Genomic DNA, 27841 nt, shown 5'->3' on the forward strand with positions numbered 1-27841 from the left:
CGCGGCCCCTCCCCCCACCCCACCCCGGCTCCGGCTCTCCGCCCCCTCCCCGCGCCGCTCAGCCCCGCCCGGCCGGTGCCGCTGTGTCCGGGGCCGCGGGTCCCTCAGCCGCCGCCACCGCCGCCGCCGCCGCCGCGATCCGGGACAACCAGGATCGCCTGGGAGACCCGGACAGTGGACTAGCAGGCCTTCGGATCCGGATTTCGTGCTGGTGTGGAGTCTGGAGCGGGTGAGCGCACGGGAAACCCGGAACCTGGATGAAGGAGCGAAATCCTGGGTCTTGGAATGCGCGGTCACCCGAGCCCGGATTACAGAGTGGAAGCTGGGAATGCTGGAAAACCCGGCGAGCCGGTTAAAACAGAGATAAACTCGAAGAAACCCGAATTGGAGAGCTCGAGCCTAACGCTCTCTCCTCGTGGACAGGAGAACTCTTGCTGGACCAGACTTCCTCACAGAGAGGTCTCTGGGGAAGTATTGTACCTTAAATACAGAAGACACTCATTCTGTAGATGTCCTTCAACAGTGAGGGGAGGGAAGGACCCTAGGGGATGTGAACATGAACATCCACAAAAACAGAAGAGTAACCACAGCTCATGATGGTTTTATCCATTTTACTCCTTAGTTCGGCAAAGTACCACAACCTAATTTTTTATCCTTTGTTCTCCAGCTTTTTTTAGGATTACCATTTGTTTTTCTCTCCAAAGTACCCATTTCTAATCTTTCTGTATCTTTCACTTCACCATCCTATATCACTAAATCTTGTTGGTTTTTATTATCTAAAAGTTTTATTTTGTCCTTCTCCAACCCCACCATTCTATTTCTGCTGATTGTAACTTTTATCTTTCTTTATCTGCCATTCATCTCAGATTGCCCAAGCACACTAATCTAGTACACAGTAGTCCATGTTTAAGTGAACCCTCCCCACCCACCTCTCAACTGTGAAACATAGTTCTTCCTGATGACCTCCTAAGACTTCCACCCCATTCCATACCAAACAAAAATTTACCTCAATTCTCAAGGCTCCCCATGCCTCACCCCCTATCATGTCCTTCCTCTGTCCTTTACCATTTTATTCGGCTTTGCAGTTATCTTTCCTTTCTTCCCTTATCCTGAGGCATCCTTCAACAGTACTCTTCAAGATAGCATGTGACTTGGAGATAAAGTGAGATCATAAAATCCCTTTACTCATCTCCATCTCCACACCAAAAAAAAAAAGACAAAAAAAAAAAAAAAGTAGGGGGGCGGAGAGGGGTCTTGACAGCTAAAGATGAATACTAAACCTGTCTGGTCTAGGAAAAACAATCCCCCTTTGGGCCACCAATATTCACATTATTCTAGGAGAGTCCAAAGACAGAAATGATCCTGTGACAGCAAACTTTTAATGTATACTAGAAGATGTCACAAGTGAGGATTCAGCTAGTTAGTAGGTGGAGAAAGAGAAGGGTTTAGTGTTTTAGACTTAGATGTTACTTAATTAAGGGCTGAACATTCCAGTAGTCATCTCCTACTGAAGGAACATGACTCTACCATTGGAGAGGACTAGACTGTAAAAATAGGGAAGAAAAGCAAACAAACATTCCTGCAGTGAACCCCAATTTTTAGTCAGAGAAAGTTCCCAAGCCTAGAAGAACCACTAAAAAATTTTGAAATGATCAGATGTTCTCCTGTACAGTAATAGAATCTTAAGTTTTGACTTCCTGTTCCTCTAGACCAAGGATTGGCAAACTCCATCTCACAGGTCACATTAGGCTCACTGCCTGTTTCAGAATGTCCCATGGGCTAAAAGTAATTTTTGCTTTTTCTTTTTGTAGAGACAGGGTCTCACTATGTTGCCCAGGCTGGTCTCGAACCCCTGGCCTCAAGTGATCCTCCCACCTTGGCCTCCCAAAGTGCTAGGATTACAGACAGGAGGCACTGCACCAGGCCTGATTTTTAAATTATTTCTTAAATTTTTAAACAATTAAAAATAATCAAAAGGATATTTCATGTGAAAATTATATGAAATTCACATTTCAGTGTCCACAAATAGCTTTATAGGCTCTAGCCAAGCTCATTCATTTACATTATCTATGGATACATTTGTACTACAACAGCAGAGTTGAATAGCTTTAAAAGACTGTATGGTTTGTGTAAAGGCTAAAATATTTGCTACCTAGCCCTTTTCAGAAAAGGTTTACCAATCCCTGCTCCAGACAAGCACTATCTGATAGAACTTTTTGCAATGATGGAAATGTTCTATATCTGTGCTGTCCAATTCTGAAGTTGCTAGCCATATATAGCTATCTGAGCACCTGAAATATGGTGAACAGTGACTGAAGAACTAAATCCTAATTTAGTTGAAATTTAAATAACCACATGTGGCTAGTGGCTACCATATTAGAATAGTTCTAGATTCTTCTCAAATCTTCTATATTGACATTTTTTGTTCCTCATGCCAAAATTTCACTCCCTTCCTGTGACATACCTGTCTCTGGTTTCTCAGGGCCGCACCCCCACCCCAACCCCACCTACCACATACATATCCATTTTTCTGACTCCAAGCTAGGATACATTTCCTAGGTTGTCTCTCTGGGCTCTCCATTGTCACAACTGAAGTCTGTGTCACTCCATGAATTAAGCCACATTATTCATACACACATAAACGTACAGATATTTATACAAGTTTCTTTGTGTCAGAGGATGGCAGTGTGGCTATGTTCTTTCTTTGCATGAGAGTAGTAGAAATGCACTCCAAAAGAAATGCCCTCCGAATGCTGGATCGCTTGTTGCTGCTACAGACTGTGATATGGATCACCTCCCTCCAAACACATTTACAGAAGCTGAGAACAGCAGATATATACTAGCTCTTTGAATCCCAAGGAAAAAAATTCCCTTATCATTGGACTTTCTTTTCTCCCCCAGGCCTAACAAACTGAAGTTAGCTGATTTCTCTAGTTTAATAGATAACTTGCTTTTTACTGGTCCTTTTTAGCTAGCCAAGAGAACAACCCCCATGCCATCTTGAACTATGGCAAAGGCATTATTTTAAAAAATTACTAAATTAAATGAAATCCACATAAATGGGCTTAGTAGAGACAGTGGTTAAAATGGAAAGAGATTAGGGTTATAACTCAAAAAAGCCATAACTGTGTATTAATAATTATTTGTGAAAATGATCTTTAAAGTCCAAATTTTTTATATCTTCCTCCTAAGAAAAAATGGATTCTTGTAAACTTCTGACTTGAAAAGAGCGAACACCTAGTTTTCTTTCTCCAGATTAGTGACAGGAAGGAAAGAAAACCCTTACTCTATTCCAAACATCTAACTATAAGGCCAAGGCTTCCTAAACTCTGATAAAGTCTCCAGTTACATATATCCCCTGCTCTGACCTTATATAAATGAGACTGAGTCCTGCCTGGAAAAACAAAAACAAAAAGCTGAACTCTTTAGGTACTACACAAATTGACAGCAATTGAACCCAACCATCCAAAAGAGGGTACAGATATTTAGACTGCAACAGAAAACTGGCTCGGAAATGTGAAACTTCCCTCAGGCCAAGCTATCCCAGAATTACAGGGTCAGAGCAAAGTGTTATAAAGTACTGAAAGGCTATTCCTGGACGAGTTTGCACTCAGGCTACTAAGAATTTCCATGAGGTTTTAAATTATGCTATTCATCACTGAGCAACTGAGGGCCATACCCCCAAGTTTCTCCCACACTTCCTCCCAAATGTCTCTGCAAATAAAAGAGAGACCTTATACCACCACCACCATATGAACTAAAGACAGGCTTTCACAGTCTAACTATAAAAAGGAGAAGTTTCTAAGTTACTCTGCCATTTACTCATGTGGCTCCAGCTGCATATTTTGGATGCTAAGGTGGGTTCTTGTAAACTTGTACAGTCCTTGTAAACTTTCTTATCACTGCACACAAAATGGTTGCATAACCGGATCTGTTGCAGCTCCTGAGTTTTTCTTTAGGCATACACACTTAATCTATCCAGGTGGAAAAATCAATCCAGACACCTCTGTCCTCAGGCTGTTGTTGGAATAATTTTTGTTGTTGTTTGTTCTCTATGCACTTCACCTCCTGTCTTTTGGTTTTATTTTGGTGTTAAGAGAGCCAGACAACTCCGGCACAGAATTCAAGATGCTACTGCTTGGTAAACTATTAACTGCATAGTGAACCCAGTATGGCTTCATTAATAGTAGGGTCTGCAGGAGGCCAGAATTTTTTTTTCCCCCCCCAAATAAGTGCCATTAGCTGTCCTTTCCACTTTCTTCACAGAGGCTAAACAGAAAGAGAATACTGCATGTTTGCATGACCAGAACAAGAATCTGGTGGGTTTTCCCTGGGAATCCAGAGTGATCAGGGCCTGCAGGACCAATGCCTAGAGCTATGCAACAAGCAGGGCTCACAGCTGAGTGAACATCAATGTGTAATGAGTGGAGGCATTTCAATGCAAATAACGCTGAAATGAAGGATTAAAGAAAAGGGGAAATTAATCTTTTTCATAACACAGGGCACTTTTTTCCTCTCCCTTACACTCTCTTTTTTAAGTCATGCACACAACTGCTGGAGGGAGTCCAACTTCCCCAGTGTGGTGGTGTTGCTTTATAAAAAGCAGAACATACACATTTAAGACCATGAATTTCCTCAGGATGCCAGCAACTGAGATTCTGACAGCTCTTCAGAACAGCCTCAGAAACAAAGTGCTTCACCAAGTAGGGCCAGACTGACAAGTAAAAATCTCATTGCACACCAACCTCTTGTTTTTCCAAAGCTCATAGCTTCCTGGGATGTGAATGGTTTAAAAGGTTTGGTTTCAGCATTTGGGGATATTTGGATGCATTTACTGAAGTAATTTTATTCATCAGTTTGTTTCTAATTGCCCCATCCAAGTGATACTTTTGCAACAAAATAAATAGGGCAGCTTCATGCTGCTTTAGCAGGTGGCTCCGTCTCCTCCCAGACTGAACCTTCCATGTTCTGGCTTCTCAAACCAAAGAACAAAGTGGAAACACTTCTTCAGATCATCCCTTCAAAAAAAAAAAAAAAAAATCTGCCAATGAGGGTTACTCAGCTTTTCATTTAGACTGTTCACTTTAAAAGACATTGGACTGGAGCAAAAAACTTGTTAAAAACCTTTTTGTCCCATCACAAGTTTGTACTAAACACAGGACTACTCAAACATCGTATTACTCTGCCAGACTATCGCTTTGAAAAGAAACTAAAACCCAGGGGGTCCCTCAAAAAAATCATTAACCTAGGTTAAAAATTTTCCTAACTACAAATACAAGTCTCAGTGAGGAAAGCAATTTCCAACTTGTTCCTTTCTCTTCTGATACCATTCTGAGAAAAACATCAAAGACCTAGAATTTTTAAAATAGGTTTTTATAAAGAACGTATTCAAAGATTTTGACCCACTACATAAAGTAAGAATCCCACTCTTTAAGAAAAATATACAGATTTTGGTAAGAGTTTAAGTTCTGAGAGATTCAAGCCTGATACTAAGTCTTTAGATTTCTACTGTTTCAATTCCAGAGGACCACTGGATAGCAATTTTAGTGTACAAAACTTCACTATGCTGTATAGTTCCTTTTCTCCTGTGTCAGACAGCTTTATTCTGCTTCATTAACCCCTTCTTTGCTCCTTGATGGATCTTGGAATCCAGTTTCCCTGTAAGGGAGAAAAAGAAGTCTCATTATTTATTTTTTATATTTGCAATGCAAATCTTTTGTGGCCTCCCAGGTCTTCTGGTTACTGTGTTCCTGTCACATTCAATTATCTTGCTTCAGGACTCAAACACTTCCAAACTTCAGAGTTTCGTTCTGTAAGAATGCAGAAGCAGTAGGAACACTAATACACACACACACAAAATGAGTATTATCCAAAAAATCTAAGAAGTTAATATTTCTAATTTTATAGCTACTAGAAAAGAAATATCATTTTTAGGGTGTCTGATTCTAAGGCAAATTTTTTAGGAATATACACATGTAATAAAGGAAGGCATTTCACACAGTGGGAAACCCATTCCCCTGACCAGTTAACTGGCTGAGCATCATAGTGCAATAATGCATGAACCTCCTTCACAGTGAGAAAAGGAGTTCAACTCACCCCTTAATAGCCTCACACTTAATAAGGGGAGTGACCTGAAACAGTGGAGTAGAATCCACATGAATGCTTTACTGACAAAGGACCCCTATCACCAGCTAAGAAGGGTAAGGGTCATAGGCTGTATGACTCTTCTAAGTGTTAAACTTAGAAAACAAGCAAACTTCCTGTTCCAGGTGACCCTAGTGAGAGGTACTTTACTGATGTAGTCTCTGACCTCTGACTCCTCAGATCTACTGGGATAGAGTTTGGCTTAGGGTAACAGCCTTAGGAATCATCCATCTCACAAGAAGGATCTTAACAGAATTCCTGTCGTCTGAGAACAAAGCTTGCAGTTTGCTTTCTCTCACAAAAATTCTCATTTAATAGTGATGCTGAAAATAGAAACAGTTCAGTCTCAGTACTCAAAAATAAAACAAAAACAAGGAGCCTCCCCCTTTAAGGGCAGCCAGGTATACTACAGGCCCATACCCACAACTACTGCTTCTCATACGTTGTCATTTTCATTTGTTGCAGCAATGAGGTATAACAAAAAGACCACTGGATAGAAGTAAGAAGACCCAGGTTCTAGTCTACCTTTCTCAGATATGAACTAGCAGTAAGGCCTGGAGCAAGTCATTCCATCTTTTTGGGCTTCAGTATTCTCATTTGTCCAACTAGGTTAAGAATACATGTATGTCCCGACCACTGCACAAGGAGACTGTGAAACAACCTCAGCCTAACAAGTTTCCTTGTTTTCTTAAGTCCCTCCCAACTCCCACCCCTGTCTCTCTCTTTAGGGTTGTACTTGCTTCTGCAATAACAGTATAGTCCTTTTCTGGGCTTCCTCAGAAACCATCACTAAGTGATACTCTGAATGCCATTCCACAACAATACAATGCTGTTGATTTTAATTTGGGATTTAGAGAATAGGGTGTTCCCAGGGATTTAGGAGTTCTTTCATACTTTATGCTGCCTGGCTGCAAACCTGAACATGCCAGTGATCTGGCAAAGAGCCCTATTACAAGGCAAGTAAGTCTTTGTATCTCCATAGCGCTACCACAGTGACTGTCAAATGGTAGATGCTCAATAAATGCTTTTATCAAATGAATTAGACAAAGGTGGCCAGTTATACACCAGTTAAGCATCCCAAATCCCAAATCCCAAATCTGGAATGCTCCAATAAGCATTTCCTTTAAGCATCATGTTGGAGCTCAAAGAGTTTTAGATTTTGGAGCATTTCAGATTTCAGATTTTCAGATTTGGGATGCTCCACCTGTAAATGAAATAATATATGATAAAATGCTTCATAAATTCAAAGTCTCCTGAAAAGGTAAGAGTGGTTGTGTTATTTATGCTGAGGCTTGGAGTTGTGTTTCTTAGTTATGGTCTCAGTTTCACCTTTAAATTACCAAAAAACCCCATGCCAGTCTTTTAATTACATTTATTTCAGATTCCTCATATTAAAAAAGACATAACCGTTTTCACATTCTCAAAGCTTTACTGTGTAAGAACACTCCAAGTCTAAATTTCAGAAAACTCCAGTCTGACTGTGAAAGCCCTCAAGTGAGACCAGCTCATGTAAGATCAACCCATCAGAACAAAGCACTCAATGGTAGGGCAAAATAATCTCTGCCTTCAATGATGATGTCATAAAATGGAAAACTAATAGGAAGAAGAAGATATGAGAGGAACAAGGATTTCTAGGACATTCCCAGGGATTCAGAAATTCTTTCATCCTCTGGGCTGCCTAAAAAAAACGAGACATGTGCCAGCAATCTGTGAACTTATAATAAAGGAGTTTTTTGTAGCCCTAACATCGACCAGAGTGACCATTAATAGTAGCAGCTGTGGCCATAAAGGCAAGGGACTTGGCTTGCAGGAAGAAGTAGTCACCATGGCTGTCCTCAGATTGTAGGAAATCTGAGCTCTGAGTTCTAGTTCAGCCCAGGCTTTCAAGACTTGGGATCTGGATAGTGAACTACAGTGACATACAATATATTCTCTTCATCGTAGAGTAACAATGCTTAGTTTCTGTTTTGCCCCAATATTTTTATATTTAGTGCCTAAAGCATATCAGTGTTAAACCACATCCTCAATCATAGTGCCAAGAGAAAATAAAATGCATGTGTAGCAGATGAGCAAGAAGTTAAAAGAGGCAAAAGTATTTGTCATCAATCGATATAACTCATAGGAATTTCCACATGCTTTACATAAAATATAACATAATATTTGCATGAGTTTATAGAACATGTAAAGTAAAAAAAATTTTCCTTTATCTCCTTAAGTGCTCAACCTATGCATTCTACTATAGTTAACATTTTTGCATTTCCTAATTGGAACACACAACCAAGTGATATCATATTGTACATTGCTCTTTTCTGAAATATTTTAATTTCAAGAGACACAATTACTCTAAGGTGAAGCAAGCTGAAGTTTACACATCCAAAGACAGACAAATCAAAATATATAGCTTTAATTTAAGGCACGTGTGCATACACATATACTTGTGATGCACCATGTAAATGGGTCATATTCTAAAAGTTTATTTGCAAGTCAAAAGTTTGGAACTTGAAGCCAGGCACAGTAGCACGTGCCTGTAGTCCCAGATACTTGTGAGGTTAAGGTGGGAGGATCTCTTGAGCCTAGGAGTTTGAGGCCAGGCTGGGCAACACAGCAAGAACTTGTCTCAAAAAAAAAAGTTTGGAACTTGGAACATATTTTTCAGAGAACTAATCTATAAAGGGTAGCTAGGTTTTTAAGCCATCCCACATAAAAACATTTAAGCCATAGTGCTATAAGTAGAGTGTTAATATTATTAACACTATGGAACTTAGTCACTTGGTGTAACAATATATCTAGGGGAAACTATGATAAGCATTTCAAATTAAAAGCCAAGTATGTCTTTTCCTGTGTTGTACCAGGATCAAAGACTTTTCCAGCTCTAAACTACTGGAGGTATCCCCTATGGTGTAAGGGAAAAGCATTCTGGCAGAGTGGAAGGTTTTTAGAGATGGTAATGAGGAATGAAGAATAAGAAAGTAAGCAGTTATAAGGACTAGGAACTTCATACCAGACTAAATCACTCAGTAGGCTGACTCAATAGAAATTTTTTCCTACAGCCTGAGCAACATAGTAAGAGCTTATCTCTATAAAAAATTATAAAATTAGCCAGGCATGGTAGCATGCACCTGTAGTCCCAGCTGCCTGGGAGTCTGAGGCAGGAGGGTCGCTGAGCCCAGGAGTTTGAGGTTACAGTGAGCTATGATCACGCCACTGCATTCCAGCCTGGGTGACAGAGCAAGACCTTGTCTGCAAAAAAAAATTTTTCTGAGATATATAGGGATTAGCTAACCTATTCCTTCCTTTTTAAAAAATGTTCACTACCTACTTATTGTTTCTGATCAATGTTTAACCTTATCTGGTCTACCATTAACTAATAGAAACAATAGGAAAAAGATAGGAAGTTATTAAAGCTTTCTCCTAAGAACATCAGTCCCCCAACCCCACCCCATAAGGTTTAATGAAGGGTGGGTCTTTGGGTAGAAAAAGTACAAAGTAAAACATTTCAGAGAAATATATAAACTCTGTTTACACATAACATTTTCTCACAGGAGCTTAAGCAGCAGATGAAAACCAAGATGGGGAGGAGGCTAAGAAAAGGGAAGTAGAACTAAAGATCAAGAAATAGTGGGCCCAGGCTCACCCTTGTAATCCTAGCACTCTGGGAGGCCGAGGCGGGTGGATCGCTCGAGGTCAGGAGTTCAAGACCAGCCTGAGCAAGAGTGAGACTCTGTCTCTACTAATTATCTGGACAGCTAAAAATATATAGAGAAAAAATTAGCTGGGCATGGTGGCGCATGCCTGTAGTCCCAGCTACTCGGGAGGCTGAGGCAGTAGGATCGTTTAAGCCCAGGAGTTTGAGGTTGCTGTGAGCTAGGCTGACGCCACGACACTCACTCTAGCCCGGGCAACAGAGCGAGACTCTGTCTCAAAAAAAAAAAAAAAAAGAAAAGAAAAAAGAAATAGTGGGCCTGAGCCAAGAAGACCTACCATGTTTTCCTCCTACCACCAGTGTTGTCACCAGTGTCTAGAGTAAGGTAAGAATGGAAGGGAGGAGGCAGGGGTAGAATGCCACAACCAAAAAAGATGGGGAGTAATAGGAGATTTAAGTCCTAAATAGTGGAGAAGAAAAAAAAGAATTTCCAGGGCCATCTGGCCACCAAGTAGAGTACAGTCTGAAGTAAGTAATTTATGTAAGTTAAGGGCAACTTGGTTCAGATTTTCTGATTTGTAGGAATCTCAGGAACATATGTTTCATTAATCATGATGGTTGCCTAAATTTTGCAGTGAATATATATTAATATAAATTCATACTCCAGGCATTTCATTTTGTGATTGAAAGCAATTTAACTTAAAATGTAGTCAGCTGGCCAACAGTATTCCTATCACCTGAGAGCAGGGCCCAGAAGCCTGTGCTTTAACAGTTCATTAGGTGATTTTTAGTTTGAGAAGTACTTCTTTGTAGAAAAGATTCATAAAATGGCTAGTTGGTCCATATGGTATAGGGTGAGGTGAGTTGTGCACAAGTAAAGACAATGCATGCCCCAGAATCATCCAGTTCACACAATGGGATAGCAATGACACAGAGGCACAAAACAGTAACTGACATGAACAAAGTTGTTGATGTTGTTTTTCCAAGGAAGTTAGGCAGGGAGGACACCACTATGTTTTTTGAGATTGCTTTGAAACAGAAGAGGCTGCTCTAGCACTAGACAGAAGAAGAGAAGTTGGGAGTTGAAGAAGAGCTGCGAGTTAATAAGCACTTCCTGAGAAGTGAATATGCGGAGGGTACTATAATCACAAATACCTAAGAGCAGAAGTCACAGAAAAAGAAATCATTAAGAGGTTTCCAAAAGAGGACAAAAAGCAAGAGGGCTAGGGCAGCAATCTAGGAACCAATAATCAAAGGAAATGTGGGAAATGGTACCTCCAAAACAGATGCTCAAAAATAAACACTTAAAATGTCTTATTCTTGAATACTGAAGAATAAATGACAATGTTGCCACTGGCATTGGCTTACTACTTTCTTTAATGAGCACTACAGTGAAGCAAAGCATACTTTTTTGGCTGACAAGTAGCATTTTAATGTAATGGGGTCTGAAATAGAAAAGTTTAGAGTCGGCCGGGCGCGGTGGCTCACGCCTGTAATCCTAGCACTCTGGGAGGCCGAGGCGGGTGGATCGCTCGAGGTCAGGAGTTCGAGACCAACCTGAGCAAGAGCGAGACCCCGTCTCTACTAAAAATAGAAAGAAATTATATGGACAACTAAAATATATATATATACAAAAAATTAGCCGGGCATGGTGGCGCATGCCTGTAGTCCCAGCTACTCGGGAGGCTGAGGCAGTAGGATCGCTTAAGCCCAGGAGTTTGAGGTTGCTGTGAGCTAGGCTGACGCCACGGCACTCACTCTAGCCCGGGCAACAGAGTGAGACTCTGTCTCAAAAAAAAAAAAAAAAAAAAAAAAAAGAAAAGTTTAGAGTGATTCACTAGCATTGTGAATTAACTGTGTATCAAGGTACCCTCTGGAAAGGCTATACTGTAGTTAACCTAACATTAAAATTATTGAAATATAATTATATTAATCCTCCAACACTAGGGATGCATAGAACAGGGTAAAAAAGAGATTTTTAAAATATCAGACAACTGAGATACAAGACAAAAAAATAAAAGAAAATTAGACCATTAAAGATCGACTTACAGACTGGCCGAAAGGTAGTAAAAGTTATCTCAGTTACATAGTCATAGTCAGTTACAGATTGAACTCTTTGTACTGCTCTTTCCCCCATTCTTACTGCTGCACCTGACTGGACTAATCTTAAAAAAAAAAAAAAAAAAAGTAACTTACAGATTTTTGGATTTCCTTTAATAGGAAACTTCACAACCATTTCCTGGGGATTTTTGCAGATGAAAACAAATGGAGAATCAGATTCTTGACTGATGTCTGGAAACTGTGAAACATAAAAATAAAAAGTTCAGGCTAGTTGGGACAAATTTTGAATTTCAAGATCAAAGGATGCCCCAGATTTTACCTCAACAGTCTGATAGTACTCTCCATTTCACAGGTAAAGAGGATTATGCTCAACAAGCAAGAACAAACCTTCACCTTTCTGCAGGCCTTAGCACAGTATCATATAGTCTGGGCTGCTATCTCTGACTTCTTATAGTAAGAACAATTTCGTAAAAAAAAAAAAAAAAAAAAAAAGGATGTCCGACATTCTCCTAGAAGAATCAGAACGGACCATTATTTTAATATAAGCAACTGTGAGTCAGGAGATTCAGAGGTCTCCTTCAGGAACATCAGGCATCCTCCTATTTCAATTCAAGTGAAGCACTGAAGGACTTAAGAAAAATAAAACATTTGTGGAAATTCTGCCAGAAACAGTACACAGAGCCTTTTTCTCACTAAAGGGGAGGAAGATGATTCATTCAGAAAGGTATGAACATGCAAAAGCTGTTTTGCTGGATGCTTTCCAGACCTACTTAGGGTGAAAAGGTAACTGGTAGAGCAATTCTGAAAATTATTTATTAGCTCCTTTGGATCTCTTATCACAAAACAAATCTATGTGAAGAGTTAGGACTTTTATTCCTTCTGTAAAAACAGATACAGAATCTAGAGTAAGACTATGCTAGCTACACAATTTAAGGAACAACTGGGTGTTGGCAGAAAATACTCTCTAGCAATGCCCAACTGATCTGGAATTTCATCTTGGGATGTCTTGTTTAGTATGTTCAACAAATATGATTCATAGACTTCTGGGTCAGACTTCATTACTAAAGGAGACTTTCTCTGAATAACTACCATCCAAAGTATGAAATTGCCTGTATTTTCCACTCTTCCTCATCTGCTAAGATGTGTCTCCTAAAGATCTAAGGTTCTAAAGTAGAAATGTTGGTTTCAGAAAAAAAAAAAATCCCATAATAAGCTGAAAAAAAAATTCAAATAACCTTCCCCAGATATGAAAAAAGTAAGTAGTAAAACAGGTTTCAAACCCCTAATACTTTTGGTTCCAAAGTCTGAGTTCTTTGTACAAAACTCCTGTACTCTCTAAATGCATTTATTTTTTAATAAAGCCAGTTATAAACTATAAAAAAATAGAATCAACTTTCCACACAGTCCAATCTATGAAAAAAAAAAAAAAAAACCAGTAAGAAAATTCAAATTTCTCTTGAACTAGTGGAAGTGTGAACAGTTAAAATTCTTTACTGACCACTCCTGTCTGAGGTGATTAAGTGATGCTGTGGGGAAAACAGAAGAGATTTTGGGTAGCTTTTTGTCCTGCCCATATACCACAGCTTTCAGAACAGGTATGGTATACACTTTGATAAAACACATACTTAAATCAAGTATCAGTCATAATCATATTCACAGGCAGGGGTAAAATGTTCATAATGGAAACGAGAGACTAAAGATGGGAAGGTAAATCCTTTTCTTTCCTTATCCTCTGGATCTTTGGAACTCCAAGAAAAGCAAGGCCCAGATATTTCTGGGTATTAGAAAGAAGTAAGCTCTACACAGGATCCATACTGAGGTGCGCTGGCACAAGACCAGAGGCTGCCACCAAGATCTTCAAACCTAATTCTACAGAGGCCAAAGCAGCAGCAGACACAGTGACCATCTCTTCAATTTTCCTGCTTTTCCTTCTCTATGGCTGAGAAAGCCTCAAAGCAAAGGACAATGCTGTTAGGAATTCACTGCTTTTCCAAAAAGCCATTTCAGCCATTGTCTCCTCTTTGTTCCACATCAATAATTCTTCCATCTCCACTGGATCAATCCCATTAACACACATTCTATAATGTCTGGCATGAAATAAAAACCCTATCCAGATCCCATATCCTTCTCCAGCTACTACTCTGTTTATCAATACTGCCTTTACAACAAAATTCATCAAAAGATTATCTGTACTGCCTGCCTTTAATAATTCTTCTATTTTTTTTTCTTGAAATCACTATAAACAGGCTTTCATGCTCCTCACTCCACCAAAATTAAAGGTCATTGTTGACTTCCATGTTGCTAAATCAAATTGTCAATTTTCAGTTCTCTTCTTAATTAATCTTTTTTTTTTGGGGGGGGGGAAGACAGTCTCACTCAATTGCCCTGGCTAGAGTGCCATGGCATCAGCCTAGCTCACAGCAACCTCAAACTCCTGGGCTCAAGCAATCCTTCTGCCTCAGCCTCCCAAGTAGCTGGGACTACAGGCATGTGCCACTATGCCCAGCTAATTTTTTCTATATATTTTTAGTTGTCCAGATAATTTCTATTTTTTTAGTAGAGATGGGGTCTCGCTCTTGCGCAGGCTGGTCTCAAACTCCTGACCTCGAGCAATCCTCCTGCCTCAGCCTCTCAGAGTGCTAGGATTACAGGCATGAGCCACTGTGCCCAGCCTCTTCTTAATTAATCTGTCTGTAGAACTTGATAGAATCCTCCCCCTCTTTCTTGAACACATTCCTCACTTGACTTCCAGGATACCATTCTCTTCTTGGTTTTGCTACTTCACTGGCTGTTCCTCATCTCTCAGCCTTTAAATGTTGGAGTGCCAAAGAGGTCAGACCTCAGACTTTGTCTCTCTCTACATTTACAACCTTGTTGATCTCCTTCTGTCTCAGAGTGAAAAAAAATCTATCTATTTGAATTTTCCAAGGTTCTAGAACTGCAAATCAAAACCACAATGACATACCACTCCATACTCACTACGATGGCTATTATAAAACAAAACAAAAAACAGGAAGGAAAAATAATGTGTTGGCAAAGATGTGAAGAAACTGGAATCCTTATGCATTGCTGGCATGAATGTAAAATGGTACAACTTCTGTGGAAAACAGTTTGATAGTTCCTCAAAAGGTTAAACACAGAATTACCATATGGCCTAGCAATTCCACTTCCAGGTATATACCCAAAACAATTGAAAGCACAGACTCAAACAGTTACTTATACACTAATGTTCATAGCAGCACTATTCATAATAGCCAACAGTTCCCACAACCCAAACAGATGACTGGATTAACAAAATGTGGCCAGGTGCAGTGGCTCACGCCTGTAACTCTAGCACTCTCGGAGGCCGAGGCGGGAGGACTGCTTGAGCTCAGGAGTTCGAGACCAGCCTAAGCAAGAGTGCAACCCCGTCTCTACTAAAAAAGTAGAAAAATTAGCTGGGTGTGGTGGCTCATGCCTGTGATCCCAGCTACTTGGAAGACTGAGGCAGGAGGACCACTTGAGTCCAGGAGTTTGAGGTTGCTGTGAGCTAGGCTGATGCCATGGCTCTCTAGCCCGGGCAACAGAGTGAGACTGTCTCAACAAAGAAAAAAACAAAACAAAACAAAATGTGGTATATATTATACATACAATGGAATATTATTCAGCCTTAAAAAGGAAGAAATTCTGATACATGCTACAACATGTATGAACCTTGAAAACATCATGCTAAGTAAAATAAGCAAGACACAAAAGGACATACATCATATGATTCTAATTATATGAGATACCTACAATAGACAAATTCACAGAGACAAATAGTGGAATAGAGGTTACTAAGAGTCAGAAAAAAGATGAAGGAGAAGGTACAGAGTTTCTGTTTGAGATGATGAAAAAGTTCTGGAGATGAATAGTGATGATGGCTGCACACATTGTGAGTGTACTTAATGCCACTGAATTGTATACTTAAAAATGGTTCAAATGGTTAAGTTTTATCTTATGTTGATTTTACCACAATAAAAATAAAATTTAAAAAAAATCAAGGTTCTGAATTTCTTTTCCAAACTTTCCCCTCTCTCATTCATACCCCTTTCCATAAATGGCTATTCCACCCTTCTAGTTATTACACCAAAACTCCATAACCAATCCACTGGGATATCCTGTCAACTCTACTTTCAAAATATATCCAGTATCTCACCACTTCTTAAAACCTCAGTGGCTACTTCCCTGGTCCAACTCATCATAATGTCTCTCTGGATTTCTACAATAACCTCCTAAGTGGTCTCTCTGTTTCTGCCCTTAACCTCCTTCTTGGTCTATTTTCAACAAAGCAGCCAGAGCTATTTTTTTTAAAATGTATCAGATCATGTCACTTTTCTTCCTAAAACTCTCCAAGAGCTTTTCCTCTCAGTCAGAGTAAAAGTCTAAGTCCTTACGGTGACCTCTAAGTCCCTACATAATCTGGCCCATTTCCTCTCTGACACCTTCTCCTACTACTTTCCTTCACTTTCACTCCACTCTAGCCATGCTGGCTTCCTTACTATTCCTGCCTCTGGTTCTCTGCACTTGCCTGTTCCCTCTTCCTGGAATGCTTTTAACCCAGATATTTACGTGGCTTTTTTTCCTTCCTTCAGAACTTTGTTCCAATGTCAACTTTGGTTTTTGTTTTTTTTTTTAGCTACAGAGTCTCACCATGTTGCTCAGGCTTCCTTTCAACTCCTAGGCTCAAGTAATCCTTCTGCCTCAGCCTCCTGAGTAGATGGGATTACAGACATGTGTCATTGTACCTGGCCCAAATGTCAATTGTGTAGTGAATGTTCCCTGATCACCCTATTTAAAATCAGAGCATCAATCTCGCCACAAACCTGGCACTCTTAACCTCCCTCTCCTACCTTTTTTCCACAGCATTTACCTTCATCTGATGCTATATAAAGTTTTTATTTGGTCTCCCCTTACTAGGATGAAAGCTCCACAAAGGCAGGGATTTTTGTCTGTTCTGTTTACTTCTCAGCACCTAGAACCATACCTGGCACATAGCAGGCAATCAGTAAGTATCTGCTGAATAAAAGAGCAATGAATCTACCAACTTGTGCATTAAGGTTATCTCATTCATGGTAAATATACACATGCTGGGAATTGGACACTCTTAGAACTGTAATTCTGGGTAAAAGTAGGTCCTAATCTGAATGTGTTCCCTCAAACTAAATTAAAACTTTTGTGTCTGGGCAAGTGGCCAGCATGGCTTTAAGTAAAACTACTCTGACATATATTAACAGAGTAAGCAAGTGTTAAATAGTGGGAAAAACTGGAAAAACAATGGACAAATGAAATGATACAACAGGTTCCTTGGACCCATCATGCCTCACAATAAACATTAAAATCAACTTTCCTAACTGAATCTCAAATTCAAGTTCCATGTGGAATATCCCTCTTTACATTACTACCACTGAACTTCAAGGAGCTTACAAAAAACAGTGAAGAAGAGCAAAGCAGCCTGTAAGGAATAGAGTAAGGCCTATGCATCGGGAGAAGGGATTATTTTCATTGTCAAATGCATTAAAGCAAAGTCTGCTAAGAAGAGCCTTGGAACCCCTAAGAAAGCAACTGGAGCCTGGACAGTAAAGACCATACTACACACTAAGAAGTCAGGGGCTTACAAGTAAGGGATCTTTGGTCTGAGAGTCAAAAGACTAAAATGCAGCTGACTCAGAGAAAAAATAAGAGAAGGGAGGTGAAGAATGTGGATAAACTCTGGATGTCATATCCAATTTAGAGAGGATGCTAGATTAAGAGTCACTGACATAGCACAATAGACAGGTTAGGGAGTTCTAAAATCAAGCAACTATCCAAATTTGGTTAAAAGACTCTTCAGGAAGTTGCTGTTCTTGCCTACAAGGACTCCTATTCACCTAGTTTCCAGCCTGAGGAACAGGGGAGGTGGGCCTATTCTTTTTTCATGCCTCATAAGTTTCATAGCTGTCTAACATAACAGGTAATTAACTACTAAACAGCCATTTTCTTCTCTTCTCCAGAGGGAAATTGTTCACTAGTCATCTAGAAAACAATTCTTTTGCCATTTTCGTAAGAGAAAAAAAAAAAATTAACAGGTTTTGGCAACCACCACTGACTCAGAGCCAAGGGGGCATTTTCACCAAATCTATAAGCTTCCACTTTGTTCTCTACTGAAGTGATCAATAATTCCTAAACTATGTCACTCTTCAAAACAAATCCCCAGAAGACCTATATATCTTATATCTGCCTACAGAGGACTAACAGCTAAAGCAAACAATTAATAAGAAACTCATTAACAAAGAATATATATTTGCTGTTGGTTTTCTTGGTTTGAACTTTGGGGATCTAGATAGGACATGATATCAGGCTCTGAAATCTGGTTAGCTGAAAACCAACTCCAAGAAGATTGAAGTGATAATAGAAAGAGAGAAGGAAATGAATCCGATAAAGAGGCTACAAACACAACAGATCCAAAGAACCATATCCTGAAATCAACTGTGCTCTCTGATAGTTCTCATTTACATTTTTCTTCAAAACAATTCAAGGTGTTCACAGTATAACTGGCACCTCAGGCCCCACTATATTGGAACATAAAAGTATTCTCACATCAGGGTAACATACTGATCACAATACTTTGACCAGATGACTACTGCATTATTGACTAGAGATAAGATCACACCAGCAGGCCGAAGTGGAATAGCTGAACCCCCTTGTACCAGTACCCAATTCAAGTCCTGTGCCCAATATTAAAGACAGAGGCTTCCAGCTCAATGCTACAGAGACAATCCATATATGCACCAGGAAAAAAGAATAAGTAAGGGATCAGAGCTAGGCAAGCTTATGGATCTTATGGCCATTTGTGGAAGACAATGTGGTTGAAGCCACACAGCACTGATCTCCTGGCCTCATCCTACTCACAGTAACACTTCCACTGTGATTTACTGTACCCTCTGGAATCTTAGGCTGGAACCTCCATGCACAAAAGAATGCAAACAAGTGTATTTTCCCCAAAATTAACCTCGTAGCTTTTCTGGCTGAATTTTTCAAGACCTCACTGGGAATCACCCATTCATGACAATTATTTTTGGTCTTAATTTTCATATAGACCAGCCTGGACAACATAGATAGGCCCCAGCTCTAAAAATAAAAATAATAATAATTTCATATAATAGACTTTCACTCCAACTTAAACTAGTAAAAACCAAAAGAAAATTGCTCAATTAAAGATATATTGTGAGGTCCTACACCATTGAAGTCTACCCTGAGACTACTTGCTCAGAATGCTGAAGACTTCTCCTGAGTTAAAGGCTGTGCCAATTTTAGGTTTCATTTTCACAATGGCTGGTTTGATTCAACTGAGAACAACTTTTCTGAGGTAGAGCTCAGAGAATACTTTGATCTCACTTAACATATCAAGGTAAAATCATTCTCAAGCAATCTGGCATTATTAATGTCAACAATACTCCTTTAATCAAATAACATTTGTCTTGTAGAACAAAAAATTTAAAAAATTTTAACTATCAAAGTGAAAAATTATGGAAAAATTGATTTTTGTATGGTGATCACATGCTATAGATCATCTCTCCTTTATTGCTATATTATAGGTTTCCTTTGCCACAGTTCATTTATTTTAAATAGTCACTTACCTTAACAGAAAATTCTCTTCTTTTGTATACATACGCCATCTGGACTAATGGTACAATACATTCACCCACTCACCACAGCCAGAAACCCAAGTTTATTCCAGACTTCTTTCTCTCACCCTTCATATCCAAATTACCAAGTCCTACAGAATTTATTTCCTAAATCTCCTAAATATTCCAATCGCCACTTCCTTTCTCTTCAACTCAGCTGCCAGAGCATTGCTGCAGGCCTTCATCATGCCTCACCTGGACAACCATGTTAACTAACTAGATCATCTCCCTGTCTTCAGGCTTGCCCTATCCAGTCCATCCTTCCTACTGCTGAGCCAGAACAGTATTTTTAAAACACACATCTTACTATACCGTTTACATGGTTGCCTTCAGAATATAGTTCAAATTCCTTTATGTGGCATTTAAAGTTTTTCATATATCAACCCTTGCCTGCCTCTCAAGTTATTGTCATGACCATTCATTGAGCACTTACTACATGCCAGGCTACCTGTTAGGACACTGGAGATATAAAGGTGAATAAGACATAGATGGTGAACTAAAGGAATTACATTTGGACATGTAATTACAAAACAAAAACAAAGAAAAAAACAAAATAATAATAGAAGTATGAAAATAGTAGCTCAGAGAAGGAAATGATTAATCCCGTCAGGGAGGAAATGAGCTATGATCAGGGGAGACTACAGAGAATGACATGTGCGCTGTTGCAAAGGATAAATAGGAGTAGTCTTGCTAGACAAGGGCATGGTGATATGATGTAGGATGGTAAATTGAGGAAGACATAAATTCCATTGCCTCCCGAGTAGCTGGGACTACAGGCGGGCACCACCATACCCAGCTAATTTTTTGTTTCTATTTTTAGTTGCCTGGGTAATTTTTTCTATTTTTAGTAGAGACGGGGTCTCGCTCTTGTTCAGGCTGGTCTCAAATGCCTGACCTCAAGTGATCCTCCCACCTTGGCCTCCCAGAGTGCTAGGATTACAGGCATGAGCCACTGTGCTGGCCCCTAGGAATTTTCTTTTTTTAAGAAGCTTTCTTAACCCTCCCCTATACCCACTCCAGCCAAGCTGAGTTAGGAGTTAGGTGCCCTCCTTTGTGCATTCTGCTATTCATATGATAATTATCACAGTTTGGTTTTCTTGTCTTAGTCTCTTCTAATATAGACCATTTTTAAAAATCCAGAGGATATGGAATAATCTTGTTAAAACTCTGGATCTTTAGTTTTTAGCACAGTGCCTGGCACATGACAGATAGTCAATAAGTAGTTCTTGAATGTATGACTATATAATATTCTGAGCAATAAAATCTAAAGTTAGAAGATAATTTGCCACTTGGTTCACATAGTAAACTGAATGACAAACCAAGAAGTGTTGAACAAATTGCAAGAGGACAGTAAGGCTACATCAGATTCCTTTCAGATCAAGTAGAGCACTATCTCTATGCCTTGGTTTAAAGGTAAAATGGGCTGGGCACCTGGCTCACGCCTGTAATCTCTGCACTTTGGGAGGCCGAAGTGGGAGGATTACTTGGGGCCAGGAGTTTGAGATCAACCAGGGCAACCGTGAAACCCTGTCTCTACAAAAAACTAAACAATTAGCCAGGCAAGGTGGTGCACACCTGCAGTCCCTGCTTCTCAGGAGGCTAAGATAGGATTGCTTGAGTCCAGGAGTTCAAGGCTGCAGTGAGCTATGATCATGCCACTGCACTCTAGCCTGGACAACAGAGTGAGACCATGTCTCCATTAAAAATAAATAAATAAATACAATACAATACAATGAAGGCATGATATCAAGTGATTGATTCTATCTACACAAAACCTCTTGTATCTGTTCCTCTCTTGTCTAATTTTACTGGCATTATCATAGAACAGATTTTTTAAATATCTCTACCCTTGATTACAATTGTCTTCTCACTAGTCTTCCCACCTTCAGAATCTATTTCATCTGCCACATTGCTGCCAGATTAGTGTTCCTCAAGTAAGGTGCTGACCATGTTAATGCCTCATAAAAACCTTCAAAAGACCCTTCCCCCATCCCACAACTGAATATAGATAAAGGTCTTACTTCAGTGGCCTTTCATTTAAACTTATCTATCATCTGACCAAACCTGCCTTTCCATTCTTGTTTGCTGCTTGTTTCTCTTCACTCACACTCTTCTTTAAACAAACCAGTTTGCCATCATTCTCCATACTGGGCCATCACTTCCCACCTCTGTGACTTTGCTCACATTACTCCCTCTCCTTGGAATATGCCTCTCTACTACCTATGTAGGGAGACTCGAACAGCAAAATCCCAATTCTATCATTTATTCACTGATACTATGCAAGTTATTTTAACTCTGAGCCTTAAGTTCTCTCATCTCTAAAATAGGGGGTAATGACACCTTGCTTAGAATTGTGTGGATTAGAAAATAGACCAGGTGAGGTGGCTCATGCCTGTAATCCTAGCACTCTGGGAGGCTGAGGCAGGAGGATTGCTTGAGGTCAGGAGTTTGAGAATACCCTGAGCAAGACTGAGACCCCATCTCTACTAAAAATAGAAAAGTTAGCTGGATCCTAGCACTCTGGGAGGCCGAGGTGGGCGGATCGTTTGAGCTCAGGAGTTCGAGACTAGCCTGAGCAAGAGCGAGACCCTACCTCTACTAAAAATAGAAAGAAATTATATGGACAGCTAAAAATATATATAGAAAAAATTAGCCGGGCATGGTGGCGCATGCCTGTAGTCCCAGCTACTCGGGAGGCTGAGACAGGAGGATCGCTTGAGCTCAGGAGTTTGAGGTTGCTGTGAGCTAGGCTGACGCCACGGCACTCACTCTAGCCTGGGCAACAGAGTGAGACTCTGTCTCAAAAAAAAAAAAAAAAAAAAAAAGTTAGCTGGGCATCATGGCGCTCACCTGTAGTCCCAGCTACTTGGGAGGTTGAGGCAGGAGGATCACTTGAGCCCAGGAGTTTGAGGCTGCAGTGAGCTATGATGATGCCACTGCGCCCTACCTGAGGTGACAGAGTGAGACTGGGTCTCAAAAAAAAAAAAAAAGAAAATAACATACATAATGAGCGTGGCATACACTGATCAGAATGTGATAGCTCTGGGTGCTGCAGCTCATACTTGTAATCCCAGCTACTCAGAAGACTGGGGTGGGAGGATCACTTGGGGCCAGGAATTCGAATCCAGCTTGAGTGTGGGGTATGTAGCGAGACCCCCTTCTCAAAAAAAAAAAAACAAAACAGTAATAGCTTTTATTACTATCTTTCAAGGCTAATTCAAAGCCATCTTTTTTAAAGACTTTATTTAAAGTCTTTTGGGATCTCACCCAGCTATATGCAATCTTCCTCTCCTTTAAAGTCCTCAGAGACAGTCTTTACTTCCCTTAAGATAGTTACCTTCACTTTTAATTTTATATTCCATTGTTTACATACATATTTACCTAGTGGACATCTGAGGACAGAACCTGTGGTTGATGCATCTTTTTGTTTCCCTTAGTGTCTAGAATGATGTCTGACTTATAGTAGGCACTCAGCATTTACTGATGAATAATACCTTGAAGAAAACCTTAAGAATTTTATGTTCATTTTCACATGAAAAGCTAGACACTAAAGAATTTACATAATACATGAAAAAGTGGTAATACTTCCCATCTGTCTTTGGGATAAGTACAACAGAAAGCACAATGCCCCCTGCATTAAAAAGATATATGGCTGTTCCTTAAACCATTTTCAAGTGGATATTTGATATTTAGACGGCAAATAATTCTAAAGACAGTCTGTTCTAACCTAGAAAACTTTAGTAAATGTTCTAGTCTTCATGAGAATTCTGAAAATACATTCCCTATCTCACTGAAGTAAGCTATGATTTTAAAGAATTGCCTAGGATGTGTCCTTCCATAGCTCAGTTGGTAGAATGGAGGACTGCTGTTGTCTACTAAGAATTGCCTAGGGTTAAGCTAGTTGTTAGTGTCATACAATTTCCCTCTTTGTTGGGTCTCACATAACAGCACTCCCAACCCCTCAGGAAAATTTTAAGGTCTATGAATTGGCCAATTTTCTCAGAGAGAACATTTTCACTTTTTTTTTTTTTTTTTTTTGAGTCAGGATTTTTGCTCTGTCACCCAGGCTGGAGTGCAGTGGCAAGATTCATAGCTCACTGCAGCCTTGACTCCTGGGCTCATGTGATCCTCCTGCCTCAGCCTCCCAAGCAGCTAGAACTACAGGTGTGAACCACCGTGCTGAGCCCATTTTTCACAAATTTTATTTATGTATTTATTTATTTTTTTGAGACAGAGTCTTGCTCTGTTGCCCCGGCTAGTGTGCCATGGGGTCACCCTAGCTCACAGCAACCTCAAACTCCTGGGCTCAAGCAATCCTCCTGCCTTAGCCTCCCGAGTAGATGGGACTACAGGCATGCGCCGCCATGCCCGGCTAATTTCTCTCTATATATTTTTAGCTGTCCATATAATTTCTTTCTATTTTTAGTAGAGATGGGGTCTTGCTCTTGCTCAGGCTGGTCTTGAACTCCTGAGCTCAAACAATCCACCCGCCTCAGCCTCCCAGAGTGCTAGGATTACAGGCATGAGCCACTGCGCCCAGCCCATTTTCACATATTTTAAAAGAGAATTTGGGGACTGTATTTTGAAGGCCAATACCTAGTTTGAATATTGACTATTACTTCCTTCATTTTCTTTCTTTTTTTTTTTTTTTGAGACAGAGTCTTGCTCTGTTGCCCGGGCTAGAGTGAGTGCCATGGCGTCAGCCTAGCTCACAGCAACCTCAAACTCCTGGGCTCAAGCAATCCTTCTGCCTCAGCCTCCCAAGTAGCTGGGACTACAGGCATGTGCCACCATGCCCGGCTCATTTTTTCTATATATATTTTTAGTTGTCCATATAATTTCTTTCTATTTTTAGTAGAGACGGGGTCTCGCTCTTGCTCAGGCTGGTCTCGAACTCCTGACCTTGAGCGATCCACCCGCCTCGGCCTCCCAGAGTGCTAGGATTACAGGCGTGAGCCACCACGCCCGGCCACTTCCTTCATTTTCTAATTTCTTACCTCTTAGACTCACAGACAATCGATTGGTGATAGAAGCTGATGATTTCCACACATGAAGTGGTATCTGCAATCTTCCTGAAGATCTATGTTGTTTGGCTGTTCTTATAGAAGGAAAAAGTAATACTCTCTTCCCTACTGGAAGACCACAATTCTATTGCTTGATGTCAATTGCTGAATACAGACACTCAGCAGTACACTTGCTTCAGCATAATTCCTTGAAGATAGGGTCTTGGCTGTTATAAGAGCCAGAAGACCAAATGGACTAAAGGGTCAGTAAGCTGGCAGGAAAGGAATGGATTGAGTTCAGAAGCAATAGAATAATCAATGACCTTGGAGATTTCACACAAATCAGATTTTCCATAGACTGCACAGGGATATAAATAGCACAAACACAACACAGACACTTAGAAACAAAAGCTACCAAGTCAACTTTTTGTTTGAAAATTTGTTAGGTCTAGAGCAGCAGTCCCCAGCCTTTTTGGCACCAGGGACCAGTTTCATGGAAGAAGATTTTCCCATGGATGGGGGATGGGGGGGTGAAGTTTAGGCATGATGTACAGCCCGGTTCCTAACAGGCCAGGACCAGGCTGCAGCCCAGGGGTTGGGGACCGCAGGTCTAGAGAACAGTTCACAACCACAGCTGCTAATGGTTATGGATTTGGCAATCAAAATGTCTTTGTTAGAAAAAAAAAAGTTTTAACTGCCTTACTATTGAGGTTACAAACCACAGCCTTGATGCATTGTTACAGTCAACATCCTCCCTGCTGTTTTTGAGAGCTTACATCTGCTGCTGGCAGATAAAATGCTGGCAAACGGTATGGGATCCTTCCAGGGGAATAACAGAAGCTTTAACGAGATGGCTCTTGTCTACCTTTCTCTCCTGAGTTGAACCCACAGCCTTTTCTGTGTCACTCCTACCCTGTCTAGCTTGATCCCCTGACATTACTAAGGAGGGCTGAGGGTCTAGTGGAATTATTTTTTCTGGCACAAATTAACCATGGTTGTACTAGTCTTACAAGATAAAAGAAAGACAGGTTCGTAGCTCAGGGGAAAGCATTTTAAGCACATATCTTCAAAAGCCACTTACAGTATAGTGCACTTGGTTTTAAACAACCATTAACAAAACCTTTTCTGTTATTTTTTAAGGAACTAAATGATCACACTATGCCAAAATAATGAGGGCTTAGTGCACTTTGACTTATCAAAGAAAGGCCAAGTACGTGAGGTCAGGCTGAGCACAGTGGCTCACATCTGAAACCCAAACCCTAGCACTTTGGGAGGCCGAGGCAGGAGGATCACTTGAGGCCAGGAGTTCAAGACTGGCCTAAGAGCAACACCCTATCTCTACAAAAAATGGAAAAATTAGCTGGGTGTGGTGGCGTGCACCTGTCGTCTCAGCTGCTCGGGAGGCTGAGGCAGGAGGATTGCTTGAGCCCAGGAGTTTGAGGTTGCAATGAGCTATGAGGACACCACTGCACTCCAGCCCAGGCGACAGAGTGAGACCCTGTCCCCAATTAAAAAAAGAAAGAAAAGAAAAAAAAAAAGAATATAAGGTCAAAAGTATATTAACAAGTTTCCTTGGGGAATCAAAAAGCCAGGAATAGAATGAAGAAGTAAAATGTGGTCCAAGTCACTTAGGAAGTTAGTTTTGGTTGAAATAAAAATTACTAGATCCATACTAGTTTTCAAAGAAAATGCAATTCAGCTGGGTGAAAAGAACTAAGTATGGAGACCCTGAAGGAAGACATAGGTTAGGAAACTATTTTCTAGATGGTTCTCTCTCAGTGAGCTGACCTATGAGGATAAAAGAAAACCAAATATACCTAGACTAATGCTTTCTAAACTGTACATACCATGATACCAGTTCTGTAGTATGTAAATAGGTAGTGGGGGGATTTAAGATCACAAAGTTTTGGGAACACTGCACATTGTATCTACCACTTAGACAGTCATAATCCACACTGGCATATTAAGGGCTCTGAGAAGTTCTGTAGTAAACAAATAAATCTGTTTAATCCAAAGACATTTCACAAATGTATGTTTCAAAGAACACTTATGCCATGGAATAGTTTGGGAAATGCGAGTCTAGGGCTGTTGTTCCTACACTCTCAACTCATTCTTTTAGAAACAAGAATGAGACTGGGTATAATAGACTAGGTAACTTCATTTCTCACATTATAGAACTCTAGTTCACAGATAGGTGAATTACCAAGGGTGGTCCAGGCATTTTCCAAGAGGCAGCCAAATAGCAAAGCTACAACATTTAGAAGTGATAAGCTCCTTACCAAATAAATAATATCAAAATAGGGCTAATATCAATTCTGAACCTATTCATATGTTACCCTCAAACACAGAAAAGAAATAGTGGAAAGAAGCCACAGAAAAGCTGACCATAGGGAAAACAGGTATGGGATTCCCATGTTTGATGACGCCTACTTGCTTCTGGTATTTTGGTATATTTTAATGTCATATGTCAGGGACATTCATAAGGAGAGTTGCCAGGACCTCCTGCTGGGAATATACGGGAGGATTCCTGCACTTCTCCATTCTGTCCTCAACAACTTCAGGACATAGTACAGAATATAAGCTCAAGGAAAAGTATCATGCTAACCTGAAAAAGAGGTATCTTTGAGAAACCAAAAAGATTTGTTTTGTTAGATTTCTAATTCCTGTAACCCTCACAGAACTCCATAGATTAGGATTACAATTTCCTAACCTTCCCTATACATATCTGTGGCAGAAAGAAGACTAGCTGTCTAGAGATTGAAATCATTTGACCTTTTATCAGGTGGTGGTTTGCTTAGTTGATATATGAGAAAATAAGGCAAGGCCCCTTGCCAAAAACCATCATCCACACTGCCATATACTCCTGGGTTGTTAGAATGCAAATATGTTTCCCAAGAAGAAAACAATGTATTACATTAGTTATACTAAACTGTTAATGACTGTGAGTCTCTAAAACTGCAAAGCCTACACTAATATAAGACATTTCAATAATTATTACTTCTAGACTGGGGAAAAAAATGGGAGAAGAGAGGAAGAAATAAGACATTGAAAAAAAATGGGCATAGAGGGACAGTACAGGCACAAGGGTGTAGGGTATGAAGGGCCTCCACATGTCTATGGTTTTGACTAGGTCTGACTCAAATACTAAGGGCAGAACAAAAGGCTAGGAGTCAAAATTCACACCAAAATGAATGCATTGTACTCATACACATAAAGTAATCAGAGAACGCAACCCACAAGAAAATGAAAGGCAGAAATCTAAAGGGATAACAACTGTTGGGTAAAATCTGTGAGGAAAGGATAGA

At 40.1% G+C, this 27841-nt stretch overlaps 1 protein-coding gene across 2 annotated transcripts in view; it reads right to left on the reverse strand.

Moving 5' to 3' along the window:
- Nucleotides 1-5352: 5352 nt before the first annotated feature.
- Nucleotides 5353-27841, reverse strand: part of TRIP4 (thyroid hormone receptor interactor 4) — a 58394-nt gene continuing 35905 nt past the window's right edge. For both annotated transcript variants that reach the window (XM_069459043.1, XM_069459050.1), the window contains exons 12-13: nt 11984-12086; nt 5353-5658 (exon numbers count right to left, since the gene is read on the reverse strand). In XM_069459043.1, the coding sequence (XP_069315144.1) occupies nt 5591-5658; nt 11984-12086 (171 nt within the window). In that variant the 3' untranslated portion in view covers nt 5353-5590. The remainder of the gene's footprint in view (nt 5659-11983; nt 12087-27841) is intronic.

This window comes from Eulemur rufifrons, chromosome 2, assembly GCF_041146395.1.
Source record: "Eulemur rufifrons isolate Redbay chromosome 2, OSU_ERuf_1, whole genome shotgun sequence".
Lineage (NCBI taxonomy): Eukaryota > Metazoa > Chordata > Mammalia > Primates > Lemuridae > Eulemur > Eulemur rufifrons.